General features: G+C 32.8%; 1 protein-coding gene across 3 annotated transcripts; it reads left to right on the top strand.

The window, feature by feature from the left end:
- Positions 1-5,036: 5,036 nt before the first annotated feature.
- Positions 5,037-16,966, top strand: LOC105338319 (neuronal acetylcholine receptor subunit alpha-3). Of its 3 annotated transcripts, none has more exons than XM_066075544.1 (6): positions 5,037-5,152; positions 6,518-6,657; positions 13,166-13,210; positions 14,565-14,674; positions 14,835-15,361; positions 15,620-16,966. In XM_066075544.1, the coding sequence occupies exons 1-6, from the start codon at positions 5,107-5,109 to the stop codon at positions 16,042-16,044; spliced, it is 1,293 nt and encodes a 430-aa protein (XP_065931616.1). In that variant the 5' UTR covers positions 5,037-5,106; the 3' UTR covers positions 16,045-16,966. The 3 variants fall into 3 exon arrangements, with proteins under 3 accessions (XP_065931616.1, XP_065931618.1, XP_065931617.1); XM_066075546.1 differs by having other exon boundaries at positions 15,699-15,949; XM_066075545.1 differs by lacking the exon at positions 13,166-13,210.
- Positions 16,967-18,234: the final 1,268 nt, after the last annotated feature.

Here is an 18,234-nt window from a genome sequence, read left to right as displayed (position 1 = left end):
AAAATACAATCCAAATGAAATCAGTACCCCATCTAGCTTGTTAGGAACCATTAAATGGAACATACATTATAGGGCAAAACGGTTTAGTGGAAAAAAATAATAATAGTTTAGCTGACCAATTACCTCATTTCCAGTGTTAGGTAGCCTTCCTGCAGATGCCTCAGCTAAATCTCAACCCAACACCAGTTTCAGACACTTGTTTGACCTTTGTCAATTTGTGCACAACGTCTTTTAGGCGTAGCTTTATCAGACAACACGAAGACTACTTACAAAAGATACTCGGGTCTCTATATACAATACTTTACAAGTATAACATCCATTCCTCTATCATCTATAGTATTATGCAATTTTATTGCTAAACTTTTTGTCTTGGTTCGTTCCATGTTTCATTCATAAGTTACGTATGCAAAATTTCAACGTACAGAATTCTGATTAAGAATTTTTCGTAAAGAAAATTGTGCGAGGTTGCAACCATTCTGCACTTGGTAAATATTCCAAATTAACTGTTACTGGTCCAATCTTTGCAAACATGATAAGATGATTCAATCCTCTAGTAGAAAATTTGTATACTAAATGGCTACTTAACGGGTAACTCCAATAAAAAAATTATTTCGTTAAAACACTGATCAGTTTAAACAGAGACTAAAAACGTGTGTGGGATTTATGGTTTAGCTGGAATTAGTTAAAATATTAAACCTCGCTTGGAGTTACTGACGCTCGGCTGTTTCCGCTTTTATAAGCTGTATAAAAAATGTGTCCAACTGCACAGGCAGTCTCTGTTTCTTTACAAAATAAGTATGCTCATCTAATTAACACAGTGAACAAAGTGGGGTAGAAAATGTGTTACGAGTGGGTGTAACACATGTGGTAAAATGGCACATATGTATTTCTGTTAATTTCTGATACCTGGAAACTACTTTCTTTCTTGAATAAACATGATTAGTCTAATAACGGGAATGTTTAAAAAAATGAAATATATTAGCTATTGCCAAATATTTAATCAAAAGAGACAAGCCTATAGTATAAAGGATTCTCATTTAATAACATTACTTGTATTATATTCAGGAGAACAAAGAAACACCGAGTCACTGCAATCCCAATCAAGGCATGCTTACGAGTACTTCAAGTTTTTCAGTAAGCTTGTTTTGAGAGAGAGAGAGAGAGAGAGAGAGAGAGAGAGAGAGAGAGAGAGAGAGCACTTATTGAATATACCTTGTACATATATATGTACCTATTTACCAACTTGCAAAATGGGCTTGTCGTCCTAGAGGTGTTTTATTCCCATTTCATAATATCTAGATCTTCAAAGTGCTGAAGTACTGATGGTCGGGCTCTTTTTATGTGTCTATGCATATTTTTATAGCAATGATTGGCAATATTTCTCTCTCTCTCTCTCTCTCTCTCTCTCTCTCTCTTATGTTTTTAATGTCAGCAAAGCGTCTGAGAGCGACTAAAATTTGTACGAGGATATTAACAAAATTATGTTTAGTAGAAAAAATCAGCAGTGCATTGAATTTCGAAACAAGCGTTATGAAATCAATCATCCATTTTTCAATGCGCAGCCAAATACTAATCCTTTAAAAATTAGTTCATTAAAATTCATGCGCATAGTCCAAAATGCGTTCTCTTATTTTTTTAAACACGTTATAATTAAGGTAACATCAACAAAAACCCTCCTCGCTAAATGTATTCGCAAAAAAAAACAACAACAACAACAAAAACATGGCTCGCTGTGTAACTCTTTGGATTGACTGAATCTTTTACATTAACGCTGTTCGGTTTTTGGTTTCCTTTTGAAGTTGTGCTATCTATAGTGACATTGGCGATTTGCCTGCCTAGAGCCAGGACTCTGCTTTCTAAAGATCCCAGCTGAAATAGCCTGGGGAAGGTGCACAAGAGACAGTTTTGAAATGATGAGGCGGACATTATTAAAAAAAATTTTACTTTAGATATTCAATACCCCTGGTAGAGAGTGGTATATTCTATGACCACTCTCTGACCATAGAGAGAGTCAAAGACATCCAAGACGTTTTCATTTTTTGCCTATAACAATAATGAGCGTGATGAGTCCTAATGAAGTGCTGCACAAGTGTGGGGATGAGGATGCCGCTCTCATTGTTATTTGCATCCCATAGATTAAATCAATATCTTTATTTAAATAAATCTAATGATTTGTGAAAACCTTCTTAATTTCGAAAAAATTAAACCTCATATTTTTCTTTTAACACTTTTCAGACTTCTGATTCATTTCATTGTAAAGCATTGATGCTGGTGGACACGTAGCGCATTTAACAACTGATAAGCAAACTTTTTATATTTTTCGTGCATTTCCGCGAGAAGGGAGAAACTATTATATTTATCATATTTAGTTGCTTTTATCAGCAAAACCAGTGCAGAGAAAGATAGATCGGTTCTATTGATTGGTGAAAAAAATTGACTGGAGGTGCCCTTAAGTCTCCAATGATTTCCTACGCTTGGGAGAGATTGTTGTTAAAAAAAACTTAAATAATGTATAGTAAACAAAGAATTTCTTTTAATTTCTGATACCTGGAAACTAATTTCTTTCTTGAATGATTAGTCGAATAAAGGGAATGTTTTAAAAAATGAAATTTATTAGCTATTGCCAAATATTTAATCAAAAGAGACAAGCATATAGTATAAAAGATTCTCATTTAATAACATTACTTGTATTATATTCAGGAGAACATTTCATGGGAAGAAACACCGAGTCACTGCAATCCCAATCAAGGCATGCTCACGAGTACTTCAAGTTTTTCAGTAAGCTTGTTTTGAGAGAGAGAGAGAGAGAGAAAGAGAGAGAGAAAGAGAGAGAGAGAAAGAGATAGAGAGAGCGCGCACTTATTGAATATACCTTGTACATGTATATGTACCTATTTACCAACTTGCAAAATGGGCTTGTCGTCCTAGAGGTGTTTTATTTCCATTGCATAATATCTAGATCTTCAAAGTGCTGAAGTACTGATGGTCGGGCTCTTTTTATGTGTCTATGCATATTTTTATAGCAATGATTGGCAATTCTCTCTCTCTCTCCCTCTCTCTCATTCTTATGTTTTTAATGTCAGCAAAGCGTCAGAGAGCGACTAAAATTTGTACGAGGATATTAACAAAATTATGTATAGTTGAAAAAATCAGCAGTGCATTGAATTTCGAAACAAGCGTTATGAAATCAATCATCCATTTTTCAATGCGCAGCCAAATACTAATCCTTTATAAACTAGTTCATTAAAATTCATGCGCATAGTCCAAAATGCATTCTCTTATTTATTTTAAACACGTTATAATTAAGGTAACATCAACAAAAACGCTCCTCGCTAAATGTAATCGCCAAAAAAAAGAACAACAACAAAAACAAGGCTCGCTGTTTAACTCTTTGGATTGACTGAATCTTTTACATTAACACTGTTCGGTTTTTGGTTTCCTTTTGAAGTTGTGCTATCTATAGTGACATTGGCGATTTGCTTTCTAAAGATCCCAGCTGAAATAGCCTGGGGAAGGTGCACAAGAGACACACACATTTTCAATATGCTATTATTTTTTAATTAAAGAAATATGTGATCTAATAACACTTACGAGCGAGAGATTACTACACGGGTATAGTTTTGATATGATGAGGCAGACATTAGTAAAATGTTTTTACTTTAGATATTCAATACCCCTGGGAGAGAGTGGTATATTCTATGACCACTCTCTGACCATAGAGAGTCAAAGACATCCAAGACGTTTCCATTTTTTGCCTATAACAATAATGAGCGTGTTGAGTCCTAATGAATTGCTGCACAAGTGTGGGAGTGAGGATGCCGCTCTCATTGTTATTTGCATCCTATAGATTAAATCAATATCTTTATTTAAATACATCTAATGATTTTTGAAAACCTCCTTAATATCGAAAAAATTAAACCTCATTTTTTTCTTTTAACACTTTTCAGACTTCTGATTCATTTCAATGTAAAGCATTGATGCTGGTGGACACATTTGTAACGTAGCGCATTCAACAACTGATAAGCGAACTTTTTATTTTTTTCGTGCATTTTCGCGAGAAGGGAGAAACTAATATATTTATCATATTTAGCTGCTTTTATCTGCAAAGCCCATGTGCAGATAAAGATAGATCAGTTCTATTGATTGGTGAAAAAAATTGACTGGAGGTGCCCTTAAGTCTCCAATGATTTCCTACGCTTGGGAGAGATTGTTGTTAAAAAAACTTAAATAATGTATAGTAAACAAAGAATTGATATTAGTTTTGGAATGTTGCATACGACATTGATGGGTTTTGGTAATTGTGTTAGGAAATTTTAAAACAAATAAAACTTATGACTTTTTTTTCAAATCCATCTTAAAGCATCGGAAATTAAAGAAACGTTCCCAGTTCAAACACTCGACAATTACGTAAAACAAACTTTGGCCATAAATCAGGTCCCTTGTTTAATTTATGGAAGGTGAACCAGTAACCTATGCATTTGAACCAAAACACCTCCAGGTTTGGACATTGTCCTTTACAAAGGTCACATTATAAGAATAGGGTCAGCCACTCAAGCGACACTATTTGGTTATTTTGAAAACTGCATTCAAAAGGTGGGCAGATAGATATCTGATGCAATTTGTAGACACTTATGCTTGACAATCTTTACATTTTAAATCCCACTCAGTACAATAACTATTGCAGTGAAGTGCAATATATGTATTCTTGATGTTGGACACATGTCAGACATCAAACACTGTGTTTTGATCTTTGTGTTGGTTACACAATTTTATATTTCAATTAAACTGCATAACAATACAATAGCAGATAAAATTTTAAACATGAAATTGTTACTTCCTGGTGCCAAAGCAGAGATCAGTGTCAAATGTCAACTGCTGTGCTCTGTTAATATATCTGTTTGATGTTAATAACATTATTCACAAACATTTGTAATGTGTTTGATATTCCCAGCCAGATCACCAATATAACATAAAAGAAGTTTATCTGATATTTATTTTGACCAATGGTTACACGCTCTCCCGGCTTGTTGATTGATCGCGGTTTCTTCCTCTTTATAACTATATAAAGCATACATTTTCTCAAATATCAGACTTTTTTTTTTAAAAATGAAGTCTATCATACTGGTGTTAGCTCTCTGCTTGACCATTCAAGGTAAGATCCAAACTTGTATCATCTAAATGGGATAATTGAAATCTTTTTTTCACCAGATAGAGGCATTTTTAAAAAAAAACCCGACTTTTCAGGGTTTAACGTATTTGAAAACTATGTAACTTTGGTTTAATTGGAGACATTAAGAAGCAATACCATTATATTCTAATATGGTTTCTTGTACAAACGCAACTTAGATCTCATAAAACAATTAACATTTAATGTTAAAACTGGTTCATATTATTTCTCTTCGTAATCAACAGAGTGATGTCATATAGTAGAAACATTTTGTTGCAATTATTTTCTTCTTATATGTATTTCTGGGTACTAAAACTATTGTTAAACACATTTTTGAGGATGTCAAAGTATATCTTCGCCATTTTCAAAATAAACCTCTGTTTGATGCATCGAAAGTAAAATTGCATTTGATATTCTTATTTTGGTTTTCGTGCGTAAAAATAAACATCTGTTTGATGCACTGAAATCTATATCGCATTTCATATTTTTTAATTTTTATTTTGGATTTTTTACCCACTCTGATATACTGTATTTAGTTTTAACTCAGAAACCAATTAAATGGTGAAAGATTCGATGTAATTTAGTTTCATACAAACTGCGTTATTTGAGCAAAGAAAATTATTCAGAATAAGGATTATAAGGATTCAAAACAACCAGGAGCAACTCTACTCTTTCCTAAGTTTCTGCTTCCAACACTTTTTGCTGAACATTTCAATAATCACAAGTACCATCAAGCCAAAGCTACATTCATTTACTTGAATAGAAAAAGGTCCATTTTCCTGATCTGAAACACCCCTCAGGTGTCAGTAAACATGTAAAATTATTACAGGGTTTGCAACATACATGAAAGTGGACGAATAATAACGTTAAAAACCTGTGCGAGGTATTTTGAGTGACTTTCAAATGAAGAAAGATATCAGATTTTTCCATTATAAATCTCCGTAAGAAATCTGTTTTTGTTTCCCTAAAAGTTTCCGAGTATATTGTGATTTATGTCATCAAAAAAATCTTACGCTTTTTTCATGTTAATTAATTGTATTTTGTACGTTGTCCTTTTTCCATTTTTCCAAAAATCGTCTAATTGTAAAGGAAACAATAACTTGGAACAGACTATAGATGAATACATCAGATAACCCGATGTAATCACCAGAAGCTTTTCTTCTTATTATCGACGACGATATCACTTCTGGGTTTTTTTTCTTTCAAAATAACAATTGTTTGCTCTTAAAACAAAACTTATAGAATATGCATTAAAATTTCATTTTAGAGTTAAACCTTTTTTAAAAAAATTATATTTAATAAAACATTTTGAACAACAAAAAAGACAAACTTGGCATCTTCTGTCTTTAGATTCTACGGGGGAATTCAGCACCACAACTGCAACTGACATTCATACCGCCATTTTTAACGCCTCTTACAACAAATATGTACGACCGTCTAATATCACGTATGTCGGTATCGAATTTCATCTGCTCTCAATCAATGATATGGTGAGTATCGCATTTCTAAATTTTAAGTCACTAGATGATATTTAAGGTTTTCCGTTTCCAACGGAAGACCTTATTGTTATTGCTCACTGGCGTCGGAAGCAAATTGAAAGTGGGGGGGGGGGGGCTAGACTAATCCTGCGAGAAAAGTGGGGGGGGGGGGGGGGGCTGAACCCTTTATCATGCTATTTTTCTAATGGTTAGGTATAACTTTGCAAAAAAAGTGGGGGGGCTAAGCCCCCCCTAGCTCCCCCCCCCCCCGGTTCCGACGCCTATGTTGCTTTCTTTCTCTTTCCCTTTAATTAGGGTCTTCCGTTTCCAACGGAAGACCCTATTGTTTTTCTTCGGATTCTTTTTCATTATTATTCTTCCTCTGACTTTTTTGTGGCTTATATCTCAAAAACTATTCAAACGATTTACACGAAATTTTCAGAACTTATTTGGTAACGTAAATACTCGGGGTTATTAAAATTTAAACTTATGACGTCACTTCCAGTTTCAGGTATTGACGATTTTGTAAATTTTTAAGGGTCATTTTGTCCACGCATCTCCTCCATAACTAATCAAGGTAGAAGCTTGAAATTTTCAGGGATTGTAGATAAATGTTTGTAGATGTACCCCATTGCCTTCACTTATGAAAATTGCTGAAGGCTTCGAAGCTCGCCTGAACCTGAAAATAAGCACCAAATTTGTCCACGAAATTTTTGAACATTTTCTGAAATATCTTTTGATGTATACATATTTTGTGAAATAATGTAATGCAAAAGATGTTTATTTTTGCAAGACCTTTAATTTGATATAAAGGAAAAGGGGCTGGCCCCTCAAATTAGGGGCCTAGAGGGTTCTAAAGTCTTCTTACAATAACCTTTTACTGAACAATAATTTGTTATCAATCATAGAAGCAAAAATGTTTATTGTACAACTGTTTATCTATAGAGTACCATAGCTTAGTCATATATTACGTAATTAGGGGTTTCAAGGGGCCAGAAGTTCAAAACTTTGATCATTTATATCGGAAAAAGGAGAAACATTTTGAAAAGCAATGTAGAACAAAAGTTGCCCAAAATAATGTTCTGTACAATATGCCACCTTAAATTTTTTGATGATGGCCCCACTAAGGATTTAAAGGGTCGGCCCCTAAAACACATTTATACAGATATCTTGAGAACGGTTAACACTTTGTGAACACTTGGTGAACAAAATATGTTTATATTTACAAGACCTTTAATTTTTCGTCAAGAAAAAGAGGCTGGCTCCTCAAATTAGGGGCCAAGAGGGCTCTAATGTCTTCTTACAATAACTCTTTACTGAACAATATTTTGTTAATAATTATAGAAGCAAAAATGTTCATTGTACAGCTGTTCATCTATACAATACCATACCTAAGTCATATATTACGTAATAAGGGGTTTCAAGGGGCCAAAACTCAAAACTCTGATCATTAATATCTGAAAAAGGAGAAATATTTTGAAAAGCAATGTAGAACAAAAGTTGTTCAAAATAATGTTCTGTACAATGTGATACCAAAAATTTTGTTGTTAGTGGGCCTGGTAAGGGGTTAAAGGGTCGGCCTCTAAAACACATTTGTACAGATATCTCGAGAACGGTTTACAATTCATGAACACTTGTATAACAAAATATGTTTATATTAGCGAGACCTTTTATTTGATATCAAGAAAAAGGGGCTGGCCCCTCAAATTAGGGGCCACAAGGACTACTAAGTCTTTTTATGATAACTCTTCTCTGACCAGTAATTTGATATTTATTATAAAGCAACAAAAGAGCTTTTATTAAGCTTAATTAAAAACTGAAATCCGTTTTAAAATCAGACGATGCATTACAGAGATATTGGGATTTAAAAATTGAGTTTTCCGGAAATTTTAATTCCACGTTTTTTGGTTCAGAAAATAGTGTTATGTTCTAAGTTAAATTAACTCGTTCCTAAAAAAATCGGAAATTGTTAATTCGTACTTGAACACATTCGGGATTTTTTTTTATTAAGTCGTTCTGGAAATTGTAAAGGTTTCTGTTAATTCATTCTTAAAATCATTCAGATACTGTTTAGTCGTACCAAGAATTATTCGATTTTTTAATTTTTCTTTTCAATTTTCTCTTGAAGTTGGTTTCAGATCTCTGCTTCTTACAGGAACTTCTAGCTTTACTCTCGACACTAACGGAATACCCACTCGTTGCTTTGCAACGAGCTTTGCTCTAGTTATTATTTTTTTCCTTACGCTTTTTTTTTTCCTTGAAAATGACTCGACCGATTTTTGTGAAAATTTCAGATATTGTAGATATTAATTTAAACCTTATATACAATTTTTTATTTTAATGACGTCATTTCCGTTCGGGAGATATTGACGTTTTAGCGATTTTTAGAGGGTCGGTTTTTCCTGCTATCTCCTCCTAAACGAAAAAAGATATTGAATTTAAATTTTCAGGGATTGTAGACGAAAGATTGTAGATGTGTTTAAAGGTATTTATGGTTGTCTGGCTTCAAAGGCGTAGAAACTCGCCTGGACCCGAAAATCGAGTTTGAAAAAACGACGTGATTTTGAACGGTTTTCGTTCTTTATCTCTTTTTCTGAAAATATTTTAACATAACATAGCAAATTAAATTTATATTTAGAAGAGCTTTCGTTTGATATCAAGAGAAACGGGGCTGGTCCCTCAAATTAAGGGTCAAAAGGGTTCTAAAGTCTTTCTTCCATAGCACTTTACTGAGAAATATTTTGTAATATGTTTAAGAAGCAAAAATGTTTATCTTTCACTTATAAAACTATACATTATAAAATTCTATATCATGCGTTACGTAATTAGGGGTTTTAAGGGGCCAGAAGTCCAAAACTTCCATCAGTTATATCTCAAAAAGGATAATTATCACAGATATAAGAAACAAAGTAAACTCAGGATCAACTACACCCCAATCTGTGTTTTGGTTAATGGAGGCCCTAAGGCGGTACTGTTCGTCATATGTGAGCCAGCCCTGTGATCTCTGGCTTCCAAGCCTAATGTCATGCATGAACTTTAAGAATTGTTGTATTTTTCTGGATGTGCTGCTGTGTAAATGCTCATGAAGATAATGAATGCATCTGTCCAACGATCAATGTTTTGAATTTTGTGCTGAGATTTAGGTTGGGCAATTAATTGGCCGGTCGCATCTATTGCAAGAGTGGATGAAACATGAGATTTGTTTGGGTCCCTAACGAGCAATGTCCCCAAGTTAATGTATTTACCAGATATGATCTTATCCCTAGTGCTAGGGTCAACATAGTATCCCAGAGAAAATTGAGTAGACCCTACAGGTAAGGGCAGGATTGTGTGGTTCGAGTCAAGAGGAACAAGAGTTAAGTTACCTGTGGGCACGGGTGGCTCAGTGACCGGAACTATTGTGCAAACGCTGGTTGTGGGCGCCTGTGGCGCTGACTGTTCAACTGGGCTTGTAAGTGCCTGTGGGGTTTTCGCCTGCACTACTGTCTGGGGATCATCCCTAGCAGCGGAGTGGAGTCGAGGTCGCCTGGACTGGCCTTGACTTAGTCTTAGGCATAGTTTGCGTTGGTGGTATTACCATAAAAATATAGAAACAATTGTCAAATTATTTTAAATGAAAAAGAGTCAAACTAAACAACTAAAAAAGTAAATAAACTACTGACACGTAATCAAAAAGAAGCGTGGCCCGATAGCCCACGTTGTAACGATGAATATGGCGTGTGTACAGTTCACAGTAAACAAGTTTGGGTGAAAGACAACAATCCGATAAAATTAACTGCCATCTGCAAATCCCAACAACGAATAATAATTTAAAGTTAGCGTATACAAAAAGATGTAAAAATTTTGAATGTTATTTTTAAGAAATTGTTAGGCAAATAATGATAATTTAACAGAGAAATTTTTAACCTACCAGTTTGTATGACGTGAAGATTGAAAAGGAGGATATGACGTAATATAGAAAAGCACTTAGTTAAAAACTATTTTAGAACTCAGCATGTGCAACCCGGATAAATCCGGAATGAGCATGGAAAGTATACTGAGATAAATGCGCATATTCTGAGACTGCGCTTTCATATGCGCTAATATTTTGAAAAGCAATATAGAATAAAAGATGCTTAGAATGATATTTTAAACAATATTCAATCATAATAGTTTCGTTATCTGGCTCCAATAGAGAGATAAGGGGTCGGCCCCTAAAACGTACTATCCCAGATAGCTCAAAAACGGCAACGAATTTCTAAACATTTGTTGAACAGAATATGTTTAAAATCAAAAGACTTTTCAAATAATATCAAGGAAAAGGGGCTGGCCATTCAATTTAGGGACCAAAAGGGCTCTAAAGTTTTTCTTCCATAGCACTTTACTGAAAAATATTTTGAAAAGCAATATTGAATTATAAATGCTTAGAATGATGCGCTTGTCAATATTCAACCATCGAAATTGTGTCATATGACATCAATAAGGAGATAAGGGGTCAGCCCCTAAAACAGTCTTTACAAAATAGCTCAAAAACGGCAAAGAATTTCTAAACTCTTTTTGAACAAAATATATTTAATATCAAAAGACATATCTTTTTTATTTTTAGGGGCCATAAAGGCTCTGAAGTCTTTCTTTTATAGCACTTCTCTGAAAATTATTTTGTTATATGTTTAGGAAGCAATAATGTTCATCTCACATTTATTTAACAATAAATTATAATTATTTTATCATGTAATCCGTAATTAGGGTTTTTTTAAGGGATTTTTAGGGGCCAGAAGTCCCAAACTTTGATAACATATCTCAAACAGAACAAATAATATCAAAAGCATCATTTTGAAAATCAATATAGAATAAAAATGCTGAGAATGATGTTCCTAACAAAATTCAACCATAAAAATAGTTGTAGTTGCCCCGATAAGTAGATAAAGGGTCAAATATCAAAGTCAAGGTCATAATACCTTTAAAAAATCGCGGAAGACCTCCTCGTTGCTCGCAACGAAATCAAGTCTAGTTTTGTTTATATTTGTATATACTCTCTGTCCGATTTATTCCTTATCTTCTACTTTAAAATTGATTGAAAAACAAACTGCATTGTTGGATATTTAGAGGAGCGGACAGGGATGAAAAAAATAAACTGAAATTGTTAATATATACAAATGTACATGTACGTTGTCTTAATCCTGTTTGTTGCAGCTGACTGAAAAAAATAAACTTTTTTATAATAGTATTTATTTCAAATCATTGAACTGGTATTTAGTGTATCTCTCTTTCTAAATTTGGTTCTTTTGGTCAATTTTCAATTTATTCGTATTGATCTTCCCAAATAAGAAATTGAGATAAAAGGCTCTTTTGAAAAACAATCTGTAGGTGGGGGCATCCCCATTAAACTCATAGACGTACATTAATCTGTTAATTAATGTTTACAAATCAATGTATAAGGTTTATAACCTATCTGTCGTGGTATAAAAACACGCTAGGTTATGCACTATTACCGATTTACTACATAATTCAAACCAAAGTTGTCAGATTTGGCCGGTGGTTAACTCGCCCGTTCTGGAAAGTTTTTTCCATTAATACTAAAATCGCATTAATTGTTCCATTTTATTTATTAACTTTAGTATTAATAGAAGTCCGATCCAAGGTACCTGGCCGCGATGCATGATGAACTTGTCCTACTCTTTTCGTTAATTAGTCAATCCGCGTTCTTGGTTACCCCGTTCTAAAAAGTTCTCAAGCGTATGTGTATCAAAAAATGAATCAAAAATAAAATCGCCCACTAAAGAAACGAATTTTCTCATTTTATTTATTCAACTTTTGTCAGATCTTAACTTCTCTGTTTTCTCTAAATAGGCTCACAGTAAATATATTCACTCTTTGCGTAATCATTCAATATTATTTCATTGTAAGTATATATTTTGATACAAACTATCCCTGACTTGGATCCACCAGAGCGTGTCCACCACCTTTGCTATTTCGGGCTTGTTTATCGAAAATGAAAGAAGGTTTTTGATTAATTTCACAATGATAACTCATCAGTTAAAATTCAATTATATCTTACAGACATCATCTCACACGTGTTGAAATACCAAAGGTGTAAGCAAGTACTCTGGTGCAGGCATTTTGTAGTTTATTTGCAAAATGCCTTAATTTATAAGTATAGATGTTAATGAGTACACTAAATCATATATACATAAACGCCTTTGAAGGAATTTAAAAATACAGTGTGTAAACAATTAACCCCTTCATCGTTAATTTAGTACTGCTCTTTTTCAGGGCAAATTTACATAAGTCGATGAAGTATGACGTAGCGTATATCGTTTACTTTTTTCAAGTTTCGGCAAAGTATATTAAATTACCTTGCAAGAGAGCAGTACTGCAATTATTATAATATCACTGGCAAAAGGAATTGGTTACAAAATTGGAATGGGAGTATTCTTTTGTTATATACATGTACAAAGGTAATACTTTTTTGAAATTTTGTTTGGGTTTATAACCGTTAATATCATGTTTATGGGTTTTTATTTCTATTTTCATCTTGAAGGACTTCAAAAGGCAGATAATGTCTTCCTCTGGCTGGCTAACGGTTGTAAGTACATTTTGAAATAAAAGCTCGGTTTCAAATATTTCTTACTAAATTTCTTAATAATAGTACAGAGTAATTTAAATATGCGCAGAGAAAAGGCTTTTAAAGAAACATTATCTTGAAAATTATGAGGTGATTGTTTTGGTCGATAGATCTGAACACGTCCCAACTGAAATTGTCACCTCATAATGTTCAGAAAATGATTCCTTATTACTTTTATTTATATAATTTTCAGCAGTTGTACGAATGTTATAAGTATGCGAACCCCACTTTGACACCAACATTACGTAATTTGAAATTGTTGCACTGTATAGTACAAAATCGATTCTTAGTGTTATCACAGACAAAGACACTAGGAGATATATACTAGTATATATATATATATATATATATATATATATATATATATATATATATATATATATATATATATATATATATATATATATATATATATATATCCAAATCACAAAAGTATTTTCTCACTGTCCGGTAAAAATATGATAAAAATATAAATATTATAAAAGTCATATAGTCCGATAAAAAATCAGACGTGAAGATTTTTAACAATGAAAGCGCTTACGCTTATTTTTTGCAGTTAGTGTTGCTTTTTTTCTTTTATTATATATATATATATATATATATATATATATATATATATATATATATATATATATATATATATATATATATATATATATATATATATATACTCTTTTTTCACAATCACTGAGTATATTCTCTATTTCTTAAGAAAAATTTGATTCCCCGCCTATGTAAAACTGACAGGGGTGAAATCTACGTTATCCGTTTCTAATCAATTTATCAATCGGCCCAGTCATCCTACAAAAATCACGGACTGCACGAAATGATCATGATGATGTCATACTCAAAATCCAATATAAGAAGAACTATCTAATTTTTTTCCTATCTAATGTTGTTACGTACATTCACAATAATTTACTTACTTTAACTAACTCTTTATGATTTATTCAATAATGTTGGAAAAGAAAAATGTAAATATAAACAATAAAACGCTACCTTTGATGTTTCAAGCGAACAATGAAAGTATCGATAATTGCAGAACAAATTGTATGTATGTTTTATGCAATGCTCGCTACCTTTAAAGCTAGATTGATCATAAATCATCAAAAAAATTTAACTTTCGTTGACTTTAAAAAATAAATAGTGTAAATAATAACCAAAGAATGAGTTTTAATAATATCGAAAAGGCCATTTGACATAGAACAATATAATTTATACATGATAATAATATTGACTTTAAGAAAATTTCATATCATATGTACACATTGCAAAACTATTGTTCTGTTATAAGCATATTAACAATGTTTTGCAGACTTGGGAAGATCCTCGGTTGACTTGGAATGCCTCCGCCAAGGGCGACATAGAATATATTTACACCAAGCAGGACAAAATCTGGCGCCCAGAACTCATCATTGATAACTCGTAATGTGTATACTATATATTACATATTCTCCATAAAGAATATTATAGAAATGGAAATGTGTGCAGATACTCCTACATTAACAAAAAAAAGACTTTTTTCTAAACGCGTAAATCTGAGGGTTCACACTATTTACTCAATTAAAAATAATATTTGTTTCAGTGTCGAAGGAATGAGTCCACTAGGCCATGATGAGATATTTTTCAAAGTGAAGCATAACGGTGAGGTTCGCTGGGAACCGCCTGGCCTTTACGTCACTCATTGTGATTTCAACGTCGTTTATTACCCATTCGACTACCAGATGTGTTCAATTGAGGTCTTAAGTTTTGCCTTCACCAATAAAGCCGTTGCTTTTAACAGTGTTTCAGAAAGCACCAAAAATTTAAAAAAGAACGGGGAATGGGTTTTGCATTCTTTGCGTGGAAACACGCAAAATTTGACGGAAAATGGTGAAGAGTTTTCGCAGGTGGAATTCAAGGTGATCTTAAAGCGCCTGTCGAGATATTACGTTAACAACGTCGTTTACCCAGTGGTTGTAATTTCTCTTCTGACAAACGTAGTTTTCCTTGTGCCAGCAGAATCCGGGTGCAAGATATCCTACATCCTGACGGTTTTATTGACCCAAGCAGTGCTGCTAACCCTGATCGGGAACAGCATGCCAACAACGTCGATCCAAATACCTATCATAGGTAAAACCAATAATATGACTTTTTTGTATGATTTAAACTAAATACTCAATGAAGTAAATTATTTTTGGGGTATACATGCATATAATTTCAAAATTTATTTTAAAGTTTTGTTGAAGTCAATTACTTAGAAATATAAAAAAAATTATGTATCAAATTTAATTAGATTCTGTTAATATCTTTAAACGTCAAGTGAAAAAATACAGATATATTGATACTTCTATGCTTTCATAAAAAATTATGCCGTTTCTATTAAAATAGCGATGTACATCTCCTTTGTTCTCCTGATGGCTGCCTTGGCCACTATCATCACCACTCTAAACGTTTATTTGTACCTCAGAACGGATCAAAAAGCAGTACCAAGATGGCTCAAGGCATTCACTTTCGTTGTGCTTCTCAGAATCAACTGTCGTAGCGCAAAGGTCAACGAAGAAGACAAAGGGAATGTAGTTTCCAACGAGGACACGGTCAACGTGGAAGAAAGCAACGGAAAAGGCAAAACCCTGAAGCTCACGTGGAATCGGTTACTGGCTCAAACCAAGGATGATGCCGAGTTTCCATTTAAGTGCCAGGAAGTGTCCGCTTTCCTGGACTGTTTCTTTTTTTATCTATTCAACATTGTCTTAATTATTACGACGCTGGTTTTCCTTGTAGTTTCAGCGGTATCTGATGTGCCTCCTTCATAAAACACAAATCGGTGAATAATATCTTAACCGTTTGAAATAAAGTATATTAATAAGCCATAATTACGTGAAAATAAGTTCTGTACAAATGATGAGGATCGATGCAAAAGCTATGTCAGAAATATGACAAAAAGGGTGAAAAGTATATATATATATATATATATATATATATATATATATATATATATATATATATATATATATATATATATATATATATTAAAATTACAAATGTTCATAAATAAAAAGTCCTGTCTAATCGATTGATAAATTATTCCTCTCTATATTAAAAATATCAAATCAAATAGAATATGGGTTAAAGTGACAGCCAGTCTAATTAAAATAAGCTGTTTTGATACGCTATCGCAGCGCATCAGAACAGCTGATTTTATATCCAGATTGAGGGTAAAACCAAACATAATTGTTGAGAAGGGAAATGAAAAATATACATTTAAACAACAAAAATAAAAATAAAAAAAATGTCTTTTGAGATTTAAAGGAAAACATGTATTATATTTCAACTAGTATTAAATGCTAAATCAATTATTACGCGAGGTAAAGATTAGAACCAAACAAAATTACCACGGGTAACGAGCTCGCGATCGTATGTATAGCTTGTCATTTATTTCTTTGCACTAGTTATCTTTTAGATAGAGAATTACGATAGAGTTATTACGACGTATAATCGTACAAATGAGCATTTTTTGAAGATGTTTTTATTGCTATTATGACAATATATCTTGTAATTTAATAACTTAATATTTTGGTATCATATTTGTATGACAAAATTTCCCCAACTTACGACAAAAATACGAAATGTAGGAAGAGAACAGTGTAAAATAATAACATAATTATGCTGAGGTATTATTTTTTTGCAGTGTTAACATTATGTACATATAAAAGAATAAAATGTAATCTGTCAACATCGTTTGTTTTATTAAATCATTTTTCTAAGGTGTTCTTCTACAAGATAAAATACCAGAAAAGGGGTTGAAATCCTTTCACCCAAATAAAATTAGCACAGTGGTTAAAGAATGAAAATTTATAAAGGAAATCGAGATATAGACTGTGTAGTATAAACAAGTGATTAGAAAAACTCGCCTGGACTTTTAGTCTAGCTTAGCTAAAAGCGGATGTTGCAACACAGATCATTAGAACATACAATTTCTGACATAGAGTTAATTCATTTATATAGGAATATATACATTGTTTGGCAATTATGCAGTCTAGAAATGTTTTTATCATTATATTTTCCAAACAAAATTGACTGTTTATCAAAATTCCGAGGATGGTTTTGAACCCATTCTAAATTTCTATACAAGTTTTAAACCTTCAAATCAACGTAATAGGAATTCAATTTTCTGTTCGATAAGTTGCCTCCAACTCCACTTTAAACTTTTCTTAGTTTTAAAATATGTGAAACTGTATACATATATTACACCTTATCGAGTATGAATATCATCTCTGAAGTTGTGCATAATGGATTTTTTTTAAATTTCCTTTCATTAGATGGTAATTAAACTTCTACCAATTGATAATTCCTCTGATTGTTGTTAAATTACTAGTATTCCTCTGCCTCGGTGAATCTTGGTAAAATATCTCCTAAGTACTGAAGTACTGAGTAGGAACCAACGTCAAATTTTCATTTTCTTTCCCTGCATCTTAGTCATGATTAGAAACCTTCGTTTTTTATATTGTTGTACCTTAAATGTAGTGATATTAGGTTATTTCAACATTCACTCTGAAATGTATCATATGTAAAATGTTGATTTGTTTGTGATATATGAATGCGTCGAAACATGGGTCGAAGCGTAAACCGTGTTCGGTCCCGACATTTACATGTTTTCCAGAATCAAAATATGAGGGCTTGCGAAGAAAAGTGGATGTAAGCTATGCCTGTCCACTTTCCAATTAAGAAATAAACAGCAATTTAAAAAGTTCACCGAGATATGAAGTTAGTTGGTAAGGCCATGGCTATCTGGTTACTGATCTGGTTACATCTCCCAGGTTTGTTAATCTCGGTTTACTTCCTCTTTGTGAAACAGATTTTTTAATAAGTTAATATCTATATAAAGCATACATTTTATCCAGTAATAGCCTATTTTTCACCATGGAGTATATGGTACTGATATTAGCTCTCTGCTTGACCCTACAAGGTAAGACTTTTACCTGTATCATCGAAATGAGATAATG

Source organism: Magallana gigas, chromosome 2 (assembly GCF_963853765.1).
Source record: "Magallana gigas chromosome 2, xbMagGiga1.1, whole genome shotgun sequence".
Classification (NCBI taxonomy): domain Eukaryota; kingdom Metazoa; phylum Mollusca; class Bivalvia; order Ostreida; family Ostreidae; genus Magallana; species Magallana gigas.
The sequence above is the reverse complement of the archived record's forward strand: the minus strand, read 5'-3'. Positions and strand labels throughout refer to the sequence as shown.

Bases quoted from the DNA above. Each gene is read 5' to 3' on its own strand.
- LOC105338319 (XM_066075544.1), top strand. From the start codon at position 5,107: ATGAAGTCTATCATACTGGTGTTAGCTCTCTGCTTGACCATTCAAG. The intron at 5,153-6,517 runs GTAAGATCCAAA...TTCTGTCTTTAG, and splicing joins TCTCTGCTTGACCATTCAAG to ATTCTACGGGGGAATTCAGC. The intron at 15,362-15,619 runs GTAAAACCAATA...CTATTAAAATAG, and splicing joins GATCCAAATACCTATCATAG to CGATGTACATCTCCTTTGTT.